The sequence below is a fragment of the Colius striatus genome, chromosome 1 (assembly GCF_028858725.1).
Source record: "Colius striatus isolate bColStr4 chromosome 1, bColStr4.1.hap1, whole genome shotgun sequence".
NCBI classification, from domain to species: Eukaryota; Metazoa; Chordata; class Aves; order Coliiformes; family Coliidae; genus Colius; species Colius striatus.
This window is the reverse complement of record NC_084759.1, coordinates 61,608,395-61,629,077: the sequence shown is the minus strand read 5'-3', so window position 1 is coordinate 61,629,077 and position 20,683 is coordinate 61,608,395. Positions and strand designations below refer to the sequence as shown.

The 20,683-nt window shown below is 39.0% G+C and overlaps 1 protein-coding gene across 1 annotated transcript in view; it reads left to right on the top strand.

Annotated features, from left to right (window-relative positions):
- Positions 1–20,683, top strand: part of RASA3 (RAS p21 protein activator 3) — a 127,489-nt gene that overhangs the window by 47,778 nt on the left and 59,028 nt on the right. Inside the window, exons 3-4 of the mRNA XM_061997197.1 lie at positions 3,583–3,686; positions 14,131–14,225. Coding sequence (XP_061853181.1) covers positions 3,583–3,686; positions 14,131–14,225 — 199 coding nt within the window. The remainder of the gene's footprint in view (positions 1–3,582; positions 3,687–14,130; positions 14,226–20,683) is intronic.

Below are 20,683 nucleotides of genomic sequence, written 5' to 3'. Positions count from 1 at the left end.
TGATGCCTTCACTTCTACTTTTTCATCACTATGATAGCAAAATGAAAAAGATAGTAATCTCAAAAGTATTGTTATGTAGTGCTTGTAATGAGCTGAATTGCATTTACAGTGTAGATCCACTCTTTCTGTCCTTGCAAGATCCTGCTCTCAGCAGTAATATTGTGTTACTTGTTGGAAGTCCAGAAGAAAGTGAAGTAATAATAACACTGGTCTTATCTCCGTGCCCTTCTGTTGTGCTTATATTGATGTGTAGCCTATGCTACTTGCTTGTGGTAGGGCCCTCATTATTTTCTCCTCCTAAAGTTGGTTAATCTACAAGGAAAGCTTAATTCAAAACCTCCCATTTTGGGAGGTGCTTAGGGGCCAAACAGCTGCTGCTTCAAGTTATCATAATCCCTATAAGCCTCATTGAGCCAAACCAGCAACTATCAAGTGAGGATAACTGTAGCCTATAACCAGGATGTTAGATCTGAACTCGCTTGGTTCTTCCGAAAGATTCCTGAGTTTTCAGCTGGACTAGTTCTACTATTTGTTTTGGAGGATCTTCTCAGACTCCTGAGGGCTGTGTAGGCAGATGCTGCTGCTTTTTATTAATTATTATGTCAAAATAAAAGTACTCACTGAAGCCATATCGGACTCGTTCTGGCTTTTGGGAGGGACAGGGGACACTGAGGGGAGGGATTTATCTGTTCTGTTAGAAAAAAACATTCTAGAGCCCTGGGGCTCATGCTCAAGATAAGTTAGCTTGGGAAATAAATCACGGGGTTTGACTGCTGCGACCTCTTGCTCTTCAGATCTGGGTGGGAGACAAAGCTAGTACTGTTCCGAAGAGATGCATGGATGAAAAGTGCACATTTAAGTGGAAGCTTGAGGCATTTGTGTGGTTACTTTTGAATTCTTTAGAAAGAATATACTGTTTCTATAGAGCTGCATAAAACTGGGGCAGAGGTGGGTATTGGTTTTATCTTGATATGTATCCCTACAGTTAAAACTTGGCTGGCTAATCACCCGATGCAGAGTGAGTGCATGAGTGATGGAAATGTGCTTGCTTGTATTAAGACTGCAGGACACTTCAGGGGCATTACCTGAGTAATGAGAAGTTGCGAATCTGCAAGGGGTACAAGATCTCATAGAGGATAGGCCAAGAGCAGAACAAAGCTTTTCTCCCAGCAGCAGCTGCAAATAACGTGTCCAGTGAAGAGTACCAACCAGCACAGAATCACATAGTCATTATGGTTGGAAAAGACCTTTAAGATTGTCATGTCCAACCACTAACCTAACACTGCTAAACCTTACACTAAACTAAACCATATCCCTTGGTGCCTCATCTATGTATCTTTTAAATACCCCAAGGGATGATGACTCCACCACCTCCCTGGGCAGCCTATGCCAGTGTTTAAAAACCGTCTCAGTAAAAAAGTTCTTTGTCATCTGCACTCTAAACCTCAAGCGGGTTATCTTGTCATAGAAGGCAATGAGATTGATCAAACAGGACCTGCCCTTCATAAAGGCATGCTGACTGGGTCTGAACCCTTGGTTATCCTGTTATGTGCCTTGATGTTGCTCAGGAAAATCTGTTCAATAACCTTCCCAGGCACTGAGGTCAGGCTGACAAGCCTGTAGCTCCCAGGATCATCTTTCTGGCCTTTCTTGTAGATGGATGTCACAATTGCCATCCTCCAGTCCTGAATTAAAGTTTGCTTAGTGTAAGCCTCACTTAGTTACATTGTTTTTAGACTTTTAGTGTACTGAAGCTTCTCTCATATTCTTGATAGAGGATTGAGTATATAATCCACGGTTCATTAAGTATCATTTTGCTCTAAGGTCATTAGCGAGTAAATTCATCTATTGTGTTCTTTCAGCAGAAAGGATGATTTTATGGCTGAACAGAGCCATACTCTAAAGTATTAGAGCTCAGAATGATGCTTGTATTTTGCATGTATAATGCACTAGCTCTTCAAGCAATGTTTATACATTTGTGTACCTGCCTTGGGTTAAGCCTGTTTGTGAAAGCTTGCACCAAGTGATGTGTGCAGCGTGAGTCCCTTGAAGCTGCCGGCAGAAGCATGGCTGCTGGGACTGTCAGATAGTTAACAGTTTGACAGAAGCTGCTTGTACCTAAAACTTGTGTATTTTGTGCCTGAAGTGGTATTCAATGTTCTTCCACATAGCTGGTGGAGTAGTGACTTAAATAATGTTCTTACTGAATATTGAGTGATGTCTCTGGGCTTCATGAAATTAATGTGGCATATTTCCTTCAAACACAGAGTGGTTAGCTAATTTGCAGTGCTTGTGCATTTTGAGAGAGACTTGTCAGCTAGCTCTTCAGGGAATGTGGCAGTTACTGTAGGCAGAAATACAAGCATAAAGCATATGGTGATATAAAATATCCTGAAAGAAGCCAAGGGAATGACCTCTCCAGACAAGACGCTGAAAAATTTTGAATTAATGCAAGAAACTATTAATAATTTGGCGTATCTAATTGTATAACATAAAAAGACTTTAATAAGGTTACAGCACAATTCTGCCTCCTAGTTTTTGTGCTTAGCTTAGACAATAAGGAGGTCTGTGTTTAAAAGGGGAAAGAAAAAACCTGCTGGATTTGGCCTCTTGGAATTATGTTTAAGTCTACAACTGCAGTGCCTGCCGTATTTGTCCATATGACTCAGATTGCATCCACTCATTTAGATCTACTGAAGCATGAGTGACTTGGAATGAAAAGTCTGTAAAATGGTGGACCTGCCAATGCATAAATAATGTTGATATATGCTTACAGTTCTTAGGAGTAAATCCTTAACCATATCATTGGATAGAGAGGAGCTGAAAGGATTGTTATTAGGTGTCTGAGATTTCTTTTCCCATTTAAATTGGTAGGATGCAAAGAAAGCCCCTTAAGTCTCTAAAGAGCTTTTCTTGCTGAGACAGTATTTATTTTTTTTTTAAAAAATGTGGTCTCACTGTATAAAGAACTTATTCTGTGCAATTCCAGTAGGCAAAAATAGACAGAGATGGAGTGCTATCAGGTAACAAGCATTGTGCCAGCTCCAAGGCTAAGTTACCATTGGTTAACTAAATCTGACTTGAAGTAAGAAACTTTGCAAGGGATGAGAAGAGAGGCAATGGCTATAGGCAATTTATTTTAAATAAATCCTTTTTTTCTTTCATTGAAAAAAATATATGCCATGAGCCATGCAGTATTTTGCTTATCTTGTTCATGTGTATGCTTTTCTGATCTGTCATAATGGTCTTTTTGTAAGCATAGTGTGCTAGCAGGGGCCTCTCTCCACCCTTCAAGGCACTGTATGTTAACAAATAATGCGGTCTCTACTCTTTGTTTAGGGACACTTGTTTTCACAATAAGAAGAATCCATTATTTTGTGTACATACAGTAACATTCTGTGGGCATTTAAGATAGTTGGGAAAAATTGAAGTGCAATGGTGCTTTGAAGGTGCGCATTCATGGGTGGGAAAGAATGTTAGACTCCACAGGGGTGTTCTGGGTGTGAAGTATAAATACACAGGCTCCTCCAAGATACCAAAACTAACTTCTTTTTTTTGTGTATGTTGTTTTTGTTTACCCAGCCCCTTCTATGGAGAAGACTTTTACTGTGAAATTCCTCGGACCTTTCGCCACCTGTCATTTTATATTTTTGACAGAGATGTTTTTCGAAGGGATTCTATCATAGGTATGTATTCATAAATTGTTTTCTTTGCACCTCACTTCTCTTGGATTTTAACTCTTGGATCATACGTAGTCCTAGGAGTTGATTGGAGTCTTGATAGGACTGACAGTGACAGTAATAAGTACTGCTCGATGTTATCCTTTTTAGACAAGTGACAAAAATGCCTTTAGTAGTACATACTATGAAAAAATCTGAGGGAGAAATGCTGCATGTTACAATAGTGAAGGTGGGTTGCAGTTTAACTCGAGCAGATAATTACGTTATTTAAACGTTATTTAAATGTTGGCTACATCATTTGTTACTGCTTGAGTTTCTTATCTAAATGCAAGGCCTTTACTCTTGCAGTTTTCTAGGGCTCATCACACTTACTTGCATGAAGTATTGTTAAGCTATGGCTACCTTAATGACATGCAGTGTAACAACTAGTGGTCATAGGTACCTCCAGTGCAACGCTGTCAGAATTTTATAGAGAGTATCAGAGCAAGCAATTTAAGTCATGTTTGACTACCATTTTGCTAATTCCACTATAATATGACTATAGCTGTCAATGACATGCATATGTCTTGACAGAGCTTATAGTGGGAAAATTGTCTGATGTCAAACCACAATTTGTATAATGCTGTAAAATGCATTATGTTTAAGTGAATGGAGTGGTGGCTCAGATCTCATGTGTATCTTTATACTAGTTTATCATGTAGTCACTAGCTTTTTCTTGAATTTTTCTTACATACGAGCTAGGAAGCTACATCATCTTTCTGCCTTATGTTCCTAACTAAGCTCATGTGCGTACAGCATCTAGTAATCTGGCATCCTGGAGAAGAGGGGATCAGTTTCTGATTTATGAGTGAACTTTTGGAAAGCTCTTTTTGGTTTTTCTAATCTCTAGTTGTAATGTAAAGTAATACTGCTGTTCTTTCAACTCATGAGGTATTTTTATTGTTTAAGTTGCCTCATCTGATCTCCTGCGTGCCTCTAGTTCTATGCAGCTGCAGTGACTCATGAACAGGCCATGGACTGGGATTTTCCTTTCTCAGGGCTTTACATTCCTTCTCTTGGAACAAGGGTGTCTCAAATTTACACAAGCCAGACCTATGAAATTGCAGATAAAGAAGTGCAAAATGTTTCCTTTTCTCCATGTTTCCTGAGTTACTCTTTCAATAATCAAGCTCTGACATTAGAGGGGAATTCTTCAGGAGCTGCTAGAGTAATCTTGTCTTAAAGGTACTGGGAGCAGTTTGTGAAAAGGACTTACAAGAATATCTAGAGACTTTTGTTTGGATGCTCAAATGATGGATCAGGTTTCTATTTTTCACTACCTCTTCATCAAAAGGCAACACTGGCTTTGTGATAGAATCCATAGGTAGGTAGGCTGGTGTGTTACTATACTGATGTAGCACTAGAAGTCAAAACTCCAATGTTACCTGTCAGTATTGAGACTTTACACAGTGCATATTAGCTGTTGTAGTCTTTTTCCCCTCTTCCTGCCTTGGTTCCCCTCACTCCTTGACACAGGCATATTTTGAAGAGCATTTCAAAGAAGTGGAAATAGAATAAATGGCAAATGAGAGGAGGAAAAAAATCCATAATTACTGTCACTTTGATATTAACTGTAAGTTCTGCTTGTAACAGGAAAAATATTCTGGAAAGAGAACAGTGGTTTGGAGTAACTATGTGGTTATTTTCAGTAGTTCCTATTGAACAGGAGCTAGCAACAGCAAAGCTAAACAGTGGAGTTATTTTTGAGACAGGGAACTCTTTCATTGGATCAAAGTCTGTAAAATTTAAAAGGAATAGATGGTATATGTATATCTTCAGCTCAGTCTTAAGGGACGTTTTCTTGAAGAGGCTTAGACAAGGGAGGTCTGGAAGAGAATCCCTCCTGAAAGTTTGGTCAGAGTGGTGCTAGATTACTCTTTTCCATTGAACCGCCCAATTCTCCAAATAGGGACCCTTTTGTTTGCATTACAGAGATGGCTTGTTATATTATGCATCATGAGACACTACTCTTGAAGAAAATGTGGTTATTTGTGCTCATTCTGCAGTAAACTTTCTCAGAGAAGGGAGTTGGGGGTTGTCTCTTGCATCCAGGGAGACTAATTTTATATTCAGATGTTACTGAGCTTGTCAATTTGCCTGGGTTTCCTGTGTGATCTGGCATGTTTAAGACATCTGTTTTCATTGTTTGTTCGACTGGTTTTGAGGGAGTTTCAAGACACAGAGAGAGAACAGAATGCATGTGTGTCAAAATGGTGAGAATTTGGCAAGTAGCTTTTTTTTTTGTTTTGAAGGCTGTTAGCTAACAGACTTCCTTTTGAATCACTATTTAGCATTGCCAGAACTCTTGATGTTGTAACATTGATTTCTAGGGTGACTGGAGCTCAGAGCAGGTGTGCTTTTTTTATTCAAATATGAAGTAAAATTTGTGATGGTAAATTCTTTAACATCCAAAATGCAACTTATTGTGTGACAGATCAGAATGCTCAAGCTATGAAGACCGGAAGGAGTGGGGGTGAGAAAATGAGAAACAAACATACACCACCCCCACGCCCCTGAAACCTCTGATAGAAACTTCCGAGGAGAACCAAACAAATACAGAAACCGGAGCACATGTGTAGCAGATATATTTTGGAACATAGTGTAGTATTTTGGCATACAGGATGGGAGGCTTGTGCAGATAAAGATATCTTTGTGTTTGCATGGTTGTTTATTACATTTTCATTTTCCTAATTGTAATTTGCTAAGTCATCTAGGATTTGCTAAACAGATAAAAATCTTGAACAACTGTGTCTTGGAAGAAACTTTAGTGCATGTTGAAGTGCAAATATAATGAAGGAAATGCAGAGCTCAGTGCATCTGAAGTAATTGTCTTTTTTAGATAAGTTATAGCAAATAGGCAGTTACTGTGAATCCAGATTTGTCTCAAATTGTTTATTGATACTGTGGGTCTTGACTGTTGCAGGATAGATCTTATATAATGACTTGTGTAGTATGTTGAGATGCTTTGGGTAGGAAATGTACTACTGAAAGTAACAGTAGATGATTCCATTTAGAATTAAAAGTTGTTTGTTTCCCGATGATCAAATAAGGCTAGTGCACCAATTTCATGGAATCCATCTAGTTGTTACATTGAAAAAAACATTGAGGAGATGGTGTTAACCTGAAAAAGTGATAATAGATACCCTTCCAGTAGTAATGGGGAAAAAAGATACTTCTGGCTGGACACAGTAGGAGTATTAGGATAACAAGTTAAATTTAAATATATGTTTTGTTATGATTATTTTTTGGTATTTAGTTTTTCATCATTTTTGAAATGTTGAATGAGGCAAGCAGTGCCAATAGAGTGGAACAGAAGACTTTTCTTATCCTTTAGTAATTGAATTAGCTTTAGTGAAGAAAAAAATCTCCACAAAATGCCTTGAGCTGATACTCTCCTAGGTGTGTAACACATGGTTCAGGCTGTGACCTTGAACACATAGATCAGCTAAAAAAACAGGAAATGTGCCACACCAAGTCATTTAACACTGCACTGACAGAATAATTAATATCATGTGCTTCTCAAATGACAACTACACAAATTATTTATCCTCTACTTAAATCACAAACCACTTTTTTTCACCTCAGTACTGCTTTTGTCTTGGTACAGATGTACATATCTGGCTTGTTAACATCTGTATTAAGCAGGAACCTGAATAGGACAAAATGCATCCCTTGTGAAGCTGTAAGGGGAAAAAAAAAGTAAATTCATTGTATCAGATCTTGGCCCCTGTACTGCACTGGGGAGTAAGAATTTTCCTCTGTAAGTTTGTAGTACTTGAAGAGTCTCAGTTGCCATGCTGGTGGGGATACAGTGGTGCTGAGTAAAGGACAGATGTGAAATGCTGAAGCTCTTCAATGAAGGGGCAGAAAGCCTGCAGGGAGAAGATTAATAAGTAATTCTGGTAATTACATTTCTTATAACTTAACTGCTGTAAGTCACCTTCACAGAGCTTATTAGGTCTGTTCTACAACAATTTGAAACTTGTGGCCATTGTATCCTGGCAGGTTGTAACTGTCGCCTTGCTTAATACTAGATGAGCTGAAGCACAGTAAGGCAAGAAAACAAATTTGCTTTCAGAGGTAGTTAAACTCAGCTCTGAACTAAAGTAGATGAAACCAAATCGTAGCTTCCAATCCTGGAATTGAAAGTTGTTTGAGGCTTGCCTGTTTGAGGTCGCCATACCTTGTTAATGGCTATTTCCAAAGCTGAAGTATGTTTGTACCATGTATTACCAATCTTCCAAGCAAACCATCTACTTTTTTTGATAACTGTTTCTAAATGTAGCTGAAGCATGACCTTTTGATTATTCTGTAGGTTTAAAAGAATGGAAAAAGAATCTTCGTGCTAAACTATGCTTTATGCTAGCTAAGTGAAAGAAGGATCTTCTTGTGACCTGATCTAGGTGAACCTGCTTCTGCAGGGGGGCTGAACTAGATGATCTCTGAAGGTCCCTTCCAACTCCTACCATTCAATGAGTCTATGATCTGCCAACACAGTAAGAAGCAGAGTTCAAAATTTTAATAGAAAATTTTGCTCCTCTGTTTACTCCATTTCAGCTGTGGCTTAGACAGCAGTCACAATTTGGTTTACTGTTTCCGTGATGTACTGTTGGATGACATGGGAATAATAGTTACTCAATATGGTATAAATATAGCTACTAATGAAATAAAGGAAACAGATGACTTTGTCCCACAATGACAAGTCTCAAAAAGTAATAAACTAGAATTATTCCAAGAAGACTTTCTACAGTTGCATAGAATGCCTAAAATAAATACTTTCTGCATAAATTGTTAGGATGCACTTGAAATATCTTTTAACATTACAGATAGTCACAAAAGCAGGGAAACAAAGTTGAGCTTTCAAAATTGCATATTTTTTCCTTCTGCCTCTTAGATGTACACATATTATAAACAAAACTATTGAGCATAATATGCTACAACCTCAACTGTCCTTTTATGCAATCCTCCTCCTTACCAAATGACAATGTTAATATTATCTAAAGTCACCATAAATCTATCCTCTCAGCATTACCTCTAACTGCTGTAATTTGAGCTGGGCTTCCTCTATTTTCTGCAACACTTGACTTACCTCAGCACTAGCAGATGTTAAGCAATTTCTGTTTGATTATGCCTCACTTGATCTAGAAGATTGGTCCTGTGAAGAAGGTGCAGTAGCAGTGTCTTATAGTGACAGTATCTGGAAGGGGCTGGTGACTGAGTGGATGCAGGGAGATGATTGTTCAGTGCAGGCAGCATGCTCAGGGTCTTGGTGCCTGCTGTAAGGCAGACAACAGTGACTGCAAGCCTAGATTTTGGGACTGCTCTCCCATTGCAACCAGCCATGAGCTATGCCACCTTTTTCAAATGTGGGAACATTTTATGGGTGCAGAGAGCTGATATCAAAGGTGTGGTTGGGTAAGGATTATTTTTAACGAGAAGGGAGAGCAGAAATTGCAATGTAAGCCAGGTGTGATCTTTAGGATTGTGGCTAGCAAAGCCATGCTGATAGAGGATAGTCCATGCGATGCTTGGACTTCTTTTAAGGATAGAAGCCAAGATTTATCCACAGCCTACCTTCTTTTTTTATGCCTTATGATATTTTGTGGGATTTATCTTGGATAATAAGTGATACTTTTTTATATGTGGGCTTTTACTGAACTCAAAACTCAAACGAAACTGCAGTCATGAATATAGTACACCTCAGTTCTGTGTAGGATGCACCGCTGCTGTGCTGGAAGCATTTTGCCATTGCTGCCACTAACTCTTAACCATGGTAGCAGATGGTCTAGTGCTGCTTGTTGCGTTGTGGTGCACTGCACAGGAGCCAGAAGGGAGTAATTCTGCTGCTTCTAGGGCTCTGAAGCTTTATGTTGCCTTATAATCCTCAAGTAGGAGATCATTTGTTTCAGTCTTTTTTGATGCTATGGGAGAGGTGATTAAATTTGTGCTGTTCTTCAGCAAGACAGGCATCTAGCCCTTTTTGTCTTGCAAAGTTTCTGTATTTTTATTTGATGACAAATAACCTATCATACAAATAACCACAAAATTCCAGGTAGTCTGGAGTAGCAGTGGTGTTTCTTGACTGGAAGTTTCAAGATAATACAACTTTTCATAATGCTTTCACAGCCCAAAATGTTGGTTAAAATTGATTCTAATTTGTCCTTAGTCTTTCCAGCTATTGAAAGTGACTCTGCTTGTGCACCTTCATATCAGTTATTTTAAATGAATTCACTGATATAGTATGTTCTTGTGCACTTAATATACTATCATGAAGCAACTTGTGTCTATGTCCTCTTCCTGACTAATACTGCAGCATGTAGGAGGAAAAGTAGTCTCTGCTCAGAGCTGAGAGGAGACTGAATTAATTAGGCATTTGGGACCTTTTAACATGTGACTCAGACCTAACCTCTTACTATGAATTAACTTCTATACTTCAATCAGTGTTAATGGAGAATGTTGTATTAAAAAATATTACATTATATTGCTTTGGCTCACTTGGCAGCAATACATAAAGTTCTGTGGTTTTTCACTGTGTGAGTATTCCAAGATAAAGATAACCTAAAGAAGAAGATACAAGAGCTCCTGAAATGCTGTATTTTAAGGGTTCTGAATATTTTTTTCAGGTAGAGCGTCATGACCTCTTAAGATTACAAACTCCTGTTTTATTGTTGTCTTGTCTTATTTTTCATTAAAGGAATACATCTTCTAATCTAGCATCTGATGTAAATATTTACCTATCTCAGCTGTGAGGTAAACACTGCAAACTGGCAACTGAGTAATAAAACTGAGACCTAATCCTCAGACTAGCACTGAATTCTTTTGTCACCAACAGATGATGCAGACGGAAGGTAGTGTGACTGGATGGAGAATGCCTAAGCCAAATTACTAACTCTGTTAGTCTCAGTATGGAAATGTTAGAACCCAAATTAACAAGCCCAGGCATGTCTAGGGACAAGCTAATGGGCTGCATTGACTTACTTGGGAAGAGGGTTTGAAACTCCAGTAAGGGACTGGCACTAAGGGTGTGGTTCTTCCACAAACACTTTCCCAAGCTGTGAAGCCAGAAATCCCTGCCCATCTCTGTTGAATATTTCTGTCTCGGTTCTCAAATTATTGACCTTCTGCTCTCTTCTGTCTTCTGTCTGTGTTAATGTGACTTTTCATTGGGAAGCCATAAAACAGGTCAGTTGAAATCTGTGTGTTTAAAAATGCCAAACACAGACATGTGACCCCTGAAACTTGGTTCTTCTATGTTCACCTCCCCCAGAATGTTTATTTTCATTGTTTAGTATGTTTTTCCATTTGGATCGGTTTCCTGAACAGTTTCATACAGCCTGCAGCAATGACAAGGGTGCATGGGTGGGGAAAGTGGGAGGCTCTTAAATCAGTTTGCATCAGGGATTGTAAAGTGAAATATGTACCCTTAGGACTATCCAGGCCCTAGGTACTGATTTCATTCATCCATGAAATAATAGCTTGTTTGTGTATTTTCACTAAAGAAAGGTTTACAGAAGTGTCACATCTTCATTTTGAACATAGGGCTTAGGATTCAAATGTGCTGGTGAAGATCCATTCAGCCTGAACTAGGGGGCATGGGGAAATTGCTGCCACATGGGTGAAAAAAACATGCAAAAATTTGAGGGGTTTCCTTACCCTTCTCCAGTTTGATGTCCTAGTGAATGTCAGACTTTGGAAAGAAATCAGTTCAGATAAGAAGGTGGCTTTTACCTCATTGTTGCTGGTATTATTGCTGAGAATTTTACCTTTTAAAAAATGAAACTTAACTAAGTTTTGAAATTACACATTATGCCATTCAGCATGTTGTGCTGTTTCCTACCATTTCTCAGAGTGTCTAAAAGCTTAAACAGACTCAGACTCCCTGCAGCCTGGGGCAGCTCTGAGGAAACCAGAAGGAGTGTCTGGGTGCTGCAGGTGCAAGTTTTGGAGTCTCTCACTGTTGCCTGGCAGCCACCCAAGTCTTGAGAAAGCATGGGACAATGGGCTCAAGTTGGAGAGTGTGCTGAAGTACAGGTGGTGATAAACCTTTCTGTCCTTTTGTTTCAAGTTTATCCTGAAGGAGAATTACAGACCGTTATTGTGTAGTGTCAGGTCAAATGACAGGTGCCAACAGCTTGTGATTATTGTCTGAGATTTAACCTAGTTCTAGTGAGGCTAGAAGTTGTTTGAGCCAGGTCAGGCATAGGTCAGCTGGTGGCAGAGCAGTGACTTTGTAGAGGGCAAGACCTGACCACATTCGGCACCTGCACTGTGGCTTACACAGGCCTGATGGTAAAGAAGAGAAGTGAGCATGTGGATATGGCTGGTGCAGGTGAAGAAACTGTTCAGAGTGCTCCTGTGTGCAGAGAGTTGTTTAATAAGGAAGATAAACAATCTTCCTTATCAGTAATATACCTTTGTATATATTTAGACTAGCCAAAGTGTAGGCCTTTTCTCTTTTACTGCCCTCGCTGCTTTCTTTTGTTTCCTTAGTAGATTTTTCTCCTTGGTGGATCATTCGGTATGCAATGAAAAACTCTGGATTCTAGCCAGCCCAGTCAATAAGTTTCACTCATTAATAAGACTTGCTTGTGTGCAGAGCAAACAGTGCTGTTCAAACAATTTCCTAATCAAAACAGTTGTACCACCATGTTAACCCTCCTGGAGCTGGAAGCATGTACTATTGTCTCTAAGAACTTTGTGCTGCAATTATGTACTGACTGTGCCATCGTACTCACCTGGGTTATCTTGCTATCCTTGGTGTAGAGAGTGATAGAACTCCCTCTTGAAAGAGAGGACAGCAATAACACCATTTAAGTGACGTGCAGGTGCAGATGGTGAAATCATCCTTGAGTTTTCTGCAGGCCCTGAATAGAAGGTGACTGTGAGTGAGACCTGGGACTGGAAATCTGGAAACTGTCACCAGAAGCAGCCTGAGGGAGACAGAAGAATGCAGTAGGAGCTGCAGCAGGGTACACTCAGAAGCCCAGAAAACGTGAGGGCTGGGTGGAGCCATCCAACAGCAGCTAAAGGAAAAGGCCAAAATTTGAGGGAACGTTGCAGTGTAAATACTGCTGGAACTTTCATAAGCTTTTAGATATCAAAATGGAAAATGCTTTTGTGTCTGCCATTTGCTCAGTCATACATTGTAGAATTTTTTGTGTGTGTATAAATGTATTCAGTTAATATTTGCTAATATAATATATTACTGATGTCTGTCTGAAGTGTATGGGTTTGGGAAGCCTTGGAAATCTCTCTACTGCTAAGAGTGTGTCCATCAGTGTATTTTATCTAGCAGGATTTGGTTAAAGAAAGTCTGTGCTTCTGTAGAAAAGCAGCGGTTGCAAACTACATGTGAGCTAGCAGAGAAAGTCTACTTGCAAACCACATTGCCAAAAACTAGCTTTCTTGAACCTCATGAATGTCTCTGGCTGTCCTGGTTCCTTTCATTTTGAACATACTGCTTTGCTCAGCGCTTGGGGAACCACCCAGCCCCAAGCTGCTTGTGAAGATCGAATGCTTGTCAGCCATGCCACGCTCTCCTTTGTATGTACAAAGAAAGACACTTGGAAAAAGTTTCATTGTCCCTCAGAGCACTTTACGTAATTCCTGATAGAGACAGGGCAAGAGGAAAATTTCAGCTTTACATTTCTATTAGCCATTAGCAGGCATGTACATTATTTCACAGCATCAAACGGGCTGCTGTTGCCATAACTAGCAAAACAGCTGATTTGGTAGGGGTAAGAGGGAGGTAAAAAGGTGAGAGGATAAAGCTCTACTGTGGTGGGTTTTTTCTCTGTAAAGTCAGGAGTGGTATTTGAGTGACTCTGTGTTGCAGAATGCAAACTCTGCAAGATTTGAGTGTGGAAGGTCAGTCAACAGGGTCTCAAAATGCAAACCTGGGAATCTACTGTGACTTGATGTCTCTAGCTTCTGTTCTTCTACTACAAAACTATATAGTGAAAAGCCTCATCCTATAATATTTTTAGCAATAACCTCATGCATGGATCTTTCTCTTGGGATTGCCATAGGCATCTGCCTCAAAGCACTCTCCATTAGTTTTTGAGCTTTTCCTCCCACAAATTTAATTGTCGTGTCAAAGAAGTAATGATAATATTTTTTACTACAAGCATACTTACAAGCGTATCCATAGAGGCTCAGTGCTTCAGTTGGTTAGGTGAGTATGATGTTAGGAATTTTAAAGTCTTTCACTACATGAAGTGGAAAAAGCTGCTCATCAGAAAGTATGTATTGTGTAAAGCAGTATGTCCTGAAGAAATCTTTACTTGCTCTGAAGCCTTTCTTGAGTAGGATAGTCCTTACAGCATTGTTTTAAAACTTGTTTTTGATGGAAGCGTACTTTGAGGGAGCTGTAGCATGTCTTAAACTGTGCTTCTGGTTTGTTTCTTTCCAGGAAAGGTCGCTATACAGAAAGAAGATCTGCAGAAGTATCATAACAGAGATACCTGGTTTCAACTCCAGCATGTTGATGCCGATTCAGAAGTACAGGTGAGATTATCTTGGCAAAGGAGTAACAGAGCCATGTCAGTCCTATGGATTCTGTGGCTCTAGGACAGATGTGTTGCTTCCCTACAAAATGGAAGCATTGCTCTCTAATGTGGTTTAGGTTTCAGCGATATTTGCAGCTTGTGTGGGGTGAATTACAAGTGTGCATAAATCAATGGGGCCAGAATTCTGCCTACAGAAATAATGAAAACTATGTGAACTATCGGGGTCACTGATATAAGGAGGGGTGCAGTTACCTCAAGTATCAAATAACTTCAAAACCCTATAAATAACTGTTGATTGCTCAGGGAGCGGAGCCAGCTTGAAAATAGTATCTGCAGGTACTGTTTTAAATAATTACGTAGGCAAGTTGTCACAGGAATGGCAACAAGTATACTTCATGAATAAAAACACTCCTTACCAGATTTCTAGGCCCTGCTCCAAACCAGGGTAATGCTGATAATTGTATCGCTTCAGTTCCATTGAGGGTTTGGTACTTTGCAGATTTTGGAATGCACTGAGACTCCTCTGTTGCTGGTTGGTTTGGATTTGTTTTCTTTCACTTAATCTTCTTTTCAAGAAGTTTGTATCTTCTCTTACAATATTAGATCTTGTGAAAATGGTAATTACAGCAAAGCAAGAAATTAAAATGATGTAGCAGGATAGGAAGTCAAAATAAATAAATTACTTTTTTTGTCTTTTCTTTGTAAGGATGTATTACAGGTCACTTTTGAACCACAGTATTTGCTTAGGAGGCCACAGACATAAGTGTCGACCTGTGCAACAGTCTCCAATAAAAGCAAGGGGAAATGCCTCTTGGATAGTTCTGTGTGGTAGAGTCAGACATAATGTTTTGGCTTTTCAGTTTGCATGCAGGTCTGCACATGCCAGGTCAGAAAACTATATTTACAGTGCACACTCATTCCAACAAGCAGTGTGGTTGTGTGTAGTGAAGCGTAAATGAAAACACATTCAAGGTTAGGTTTTCTGTTTATTTGGAGAGACAAATAATACACTGTTGTGCATGTATTGCAAAGAAAGCCTCATGGCAGCCCGTTCAGTCTGTAACATTCTCTTGTAAAATATTGATCTTTTTTAGTGCCACATTTCGGTGCCAGTGATGATGGAAAGGCTTTTAACAGCCTTTTAACTTTGAGGTCTGTTCTGTTTATCCTGGTCTCCCTTTCTTCTTACCCCAAAGCCTCTTATGACAGTGACTTTAAAACAATAGATTTAGTGTTTATTTCCTGCAGGATATGAAAACTTTCCCTTTGTAATTTATCAGTTGAAGACAGCCAATATTTGGATAAGCTTCTTTGGTGTTTACTTTGTTACAATATTTACAGTAAGTGAGCTTGTGGAAGCTTTTTAGACCAGAGTGCCTTGGTAATGTGAGCTGTGAACTTGTAACAGAAAGATTTTCAGGCAGCTGTAGCTTTTGGAGAGATGAGGAGCACAGTGTTTGCTGGAAAGCATGTTCTCTGTTAATAATTGTTTGTACAGTTTATCACTGCCGCTGTTTGTATCTTTATAAGAGCCCAACTGTTAAAAGCTGTTTCTGGGTTCCATGATAAGAATTTATTACAATTAGTGTAAATATGAACAGCACTCAGATGGTTTTATCCATTTACTTGGAAGTTCCGCAGTCTTTGTGTTAAGAAGTCTGCAAGAGGGTTTTGTTTTCTTTAACAGTGAGAGCAGATTTGTAAATTAATTTTGTACAAATCCTCATGCAAGTGAAGATAGACAAATGAAGGAATATTTTTATGCTTGTGGGGTTTTTTTTGTTTGTGGTATCTCAGTTGTCTTTTCCTGAACATGTTTTCATTTAGAAGAGAAAAACCCCACAGTATTTGTGTTAAGTATTTATGCAATGTTACTCTAATTTTAAGGAAAAGAATTTAAGAAATTCTAAGTAGTTAACATTTGCAATTAATCATGCAAATACCAGTAGTCAAAAAGCAATTTTCATGTGCCAGCTGTCAATTTTGTCATTTTAGCGATTGTCCTTATTGGCCATGTAGTCTACTGGATTAAACATTGAGCCACATGCCAGGGAACTCCCATGTCTTATTTGTGGCTTTGTCAGCCAGTGGCCTTGATGCTGTTTTCAATGTTATAGAGCACTTCATGGCTATTTAGTTATGCATCACAGCACTATATGGTAAGCTACTGTCACTCCCACACTTGGAATACAGTGAGAGTAAATGTCAGAAGGAATATAACTCACTTGAAGTTGTAAAAGTCAGAGTGAGGAAATAAAAAAAAAAAATAACAAAACACAGAAACGAGGTTTCTAGTTCATTAGGCCACGATGTGAAAAACTGGGTGACAATGATAAGCCCACAGAAGGCTTGTCTTTACTATGTGCAAAGCCTGAAAATATCTAGGTTTTAAGCAGACTGATCATCACCATCAGAAACTGAAAAACAGCTTAAAATCATTTGATTGTGGAAATATTAGTGATTAGGGTGCCATGGTTTTCAGATGCTTAGTTCGGGGACACGTTTGGCTTCATGTTTTAGAAGAGGATGACTGATTTGAAATCATAAATAGTAACATTTGTGATCTAAGAACTGGTATTTTTGAGCTACCTTGAAGTTTCAAAAGTAGAATTTAAATTTTCATTCTAGACATGGTTTGGATCAGAAATGGTACAAATTTTCAAATGGCAATACTCCTTTCTGTCTTGCTACGTAGAGAGGAAATACTGTGTGATGCAGAGATTCCTCTCTTTTGTTTGAATGCAAAATAGTAAAACAAATGGAATTCTAATGTTAATGGAATTTGAGTGGATTTCTCTTTCTTTGTGATATTTTCTTGAATTTTATTCAGAAGGTATAAGTCTTAAGTATTTTGATGCTATACAAAATAAATAAGCCTAAATGTAAATGGTAATGTTGTTTAACTCCATCAGACATATAGTTGTCAAAGGGTATAGCCTGAGACTTTGTATTTAGTTTTATGATTTTCCAACATTGCTATTTCTTACAAAATATCTTTATAAGACAGTATTGTCAGTAGTACAGGATGAGATTATGACTTGATAAACTTCAATGCAGACAAGGATGTTACTGACAGTAGGACTACATTGATTGTGAGCCTACATATATATGAGCATTATTGCGAGATGCTTTAAGACCATGTTCATTTATTGCTTGTCAGCAAGATGTACCAGTCTGGTATGACTTTTCATCTTGAAGGAAAAAAAACTAGGGCATTGCCCATCTAAGCAAAGAGCTGCTAAGAAGCCTGTAACCTCACCACCTCTGACATTGCTCAGGGAGAGGCACAGTCCCACATGAAGCAGTACAGGTGCTGCACAGCTGCTCAACCCACAGATACAGATGGGACATTACCCACCCACATGCCCTTTGTGGCTTTGGCTCATCATTTGGTCTAGCAAACTACTTTACTGAGATAATCAGCATAATCATGTGTGCCTGAATTTCTCTTCAGCTGAGTGGGTGGGTAACTGTAGCCACTAGAACATAGCACTGTATGCTTCAGCGATGGACTATAATTGTCCCTTGGGGTCAACAGGCTTTTATTGTGTTGGTAAATCAATGCCCTCATATCTTACTGGCTGGTTTTGCACTTGCTAGTTTGAAAATAACACATTGCAGAGTCTGCTCTAGTCCTGTCAGTGTATTCCCCAAATGCTGTTTAGATGTAGCCTGGGTAATGATACAACAGTTGTGCTGTAAGTGGTTGAGTTAGAGCTGCTCTATGGAGGCAAATTAAAAAACTCCAGCGAAATTGTGCTTATGTTGAGCATACAAATATGAAATTGCATGATGACTTGATAGTTCCATTTTAAATATACTAAACCATGTTAAAAGCTATCAGACGTATTTATTATACAGAGTGCAGAATGGAACTTGACAGCATCTGTTAAATTCATAATTCATGACTTAACTTTCCAGGCTGGGAATCTTGTGAAAGCTTGAAGCTGTAACCAGGTGGGTTTGTGCAGATTTAGTTGAAAGAATTTGAAGTTCCCATTTTCTAATGAAGCCTGCTAGTCCTCAGTGGGAGTTACCATGGCTGGAGCTAAATACCCAGTATGTGACAATACAATTGCTCAAACCTTTCAGTGAGAAGTAAACCAGGAATTGAGCCACTACTGAAAATGATTTAACTTTTTGCGTTGGAATAGCCTACTGGCGGTTAGGCAGCCTCAGCTGCAGGGGAAAGCCTAGCAAGAGAAAACACAATTTTCTAAGCTGTTTAAAGTCAGTAAGAGTTATGACGTGCACAGTTTTCATGGGATGCTCTCTTTTTTTTTTTACTAGTCATTTGTCTTTCAAGACCTGCTATATTTTCATTCTCATGCTTTTTGAAGACTGGAAGCAAAAATTGCATGCTATTGTATGTACATCTCTCTTGATCCATGAATGTTTGCCTTTCCTTCACATGCAGAAGTTTACCCAACAGTGACTGATTCAGATATTTGCCTGGGGCTGTAGATGACAGATGTTCTCAGTGGTCCATGTGTTCTCAGTGGAATTTAAGCCCAAGTGCACATGCAATCTCTAAAAGGCTTTTCCTGTTTTTGAGTCGTTTTCTCCTTCACGTTTTTTCACAGTAACTTCAGCCCTGCATAGTTTGAGTCTGTTCTGTGAAGTTTGAACTCTGCAACCCAAATAGCCTTTGTTCACATGTAATCACTGAAGCAGTTAAGCATCCCAGAGACATTCTGATTCATATCAAAATACACCAGCATAACCTAAACCCATCTAGTCTGTGTATGCCAAAGCGGGGGAGAAATGCAAGGAGAGCTGGATCATTCTGACATGTTTTCCTGTGCAGACTCTTGCTTTAAAAGTTCCCCTTTTCAAGTGTGCATTGAGTTACTTCCTCCACGACACTGACAAATGTGAAATGGTCATGTTGTCTTACAGCTGAGTTCTCAGTATTAAATGACAGAGTACTTTTTCCAAAGCCGGTCATGCTCAAGGTCTTATGTAAAACTCATTGCTGGGGAAGAAAAGATCTGACAAAATTTTGAAAATTGCTCATTTCCCTTTCTTCCTCATAAGAACTTTGATGTATCTGAAACATATCTATTTGGCTATCAACTTCTTTTTTTTTAAAAAAGGGCAGATAACCAACACTGAGGAAGCAAATTGTTTCACATTTTAACCTTCTGTACTCAAAATTTTGTGCAAAAGATTTAATGATGTTGAGAAATACTTTCTTCAGGCATCAAAAGCCCTTCTTCCTCCTTCCACCACGTTTAGCATTTTGCTTACACAAGCCTTTGATTATTGTTGATTAAACATACTTATTCTTGAGTATGGACTTAGGAGTGTCAGATGGTGGACTATACATCATTAGTAGAAAACATTACTTACAGGTATGTTTGGAAAGTACGCCTACCTTTTTTGTATGTGTGCTGGAAGTCACTGCTGGCTCTGAAGTGCTTCCTGTATGTTAGCTAGAAGAATATATCCAGGGCAGTCTGTGCTGCTCAAAGAACCTCTCCTCCTTTGGCAACACTTTCCATTGAATACAGAATCTGTATCCCAAATGTCAGGCTTCATGAATGAAAACCTGGCCTTGCCAGAGCTGGAATTTTGCCATGACTTCAGCAGAGCCAAGGTTTCACCATGAGCTTTTGAATCAGCTCTTCTCCATTCAGTCCTTTGTGACGGAAAAGTTTATCCCAGATCTGCAAGGGAAGCTCAACGTGTGATACTGTCTTACTTTCTCTTGCCTTACCTTCAGAATATTGTGAAAGCTGACATGTCCTATCCAATGTTTGCCTGCTTCCTGTTCTGTATAAATCAATGCTTTTAATATATGTAGAGCAAATGGTGTTGAACTGGGAGGCTCTGATGCTAGTTGCTACTTTTCTTAAGAATAGAGGTTTGTAGATCAACTGTATTAAGCAAATAGTCTTTAAGAGCAGCTGTATAGAGCTGTTTCACTCCAGTGAGTGATGGAGTTATCTAATCTATTAATAAACAACTGAGAGCATGCCCACTGTCTAATGTGCACGTGAACTATCTTTGTGTAGGTATTTAAAATGCTTTTAGCTTAGCCGTGAGATGCTGATGCATTTTGTTTAAGCTACTGTAAATATGGCTATATGCAAATTGCAAAAAGAAGAAGCTGCTTCCAGGTTCGGTATCAGCTTTCCACCGCACACAGGAAATGAATGGGTGTTGCCCTCTATTTTATGAACAGTGGCTTTTAAGTTTCCTTCTTCGAGTTGTTTTGAGAAGAGATGAAATATCTGTTTTGATAGGGTAGGAAGATTCTTAAGGCTACATGCCTATATACGAAATTATTTCAGAGAAATGAATCACATGTCAACAATGGGAAATAATGTTTGTGATAAACAGAAAGATGGGTTATTGACCAAGTCTTGCTTTGCAGCAAGACTTCCTCCCTACGTGAATGGAAGAGCACAGTATTCTGACTTATCAGTGCAAAGGGGTAAGACAATCTATCTG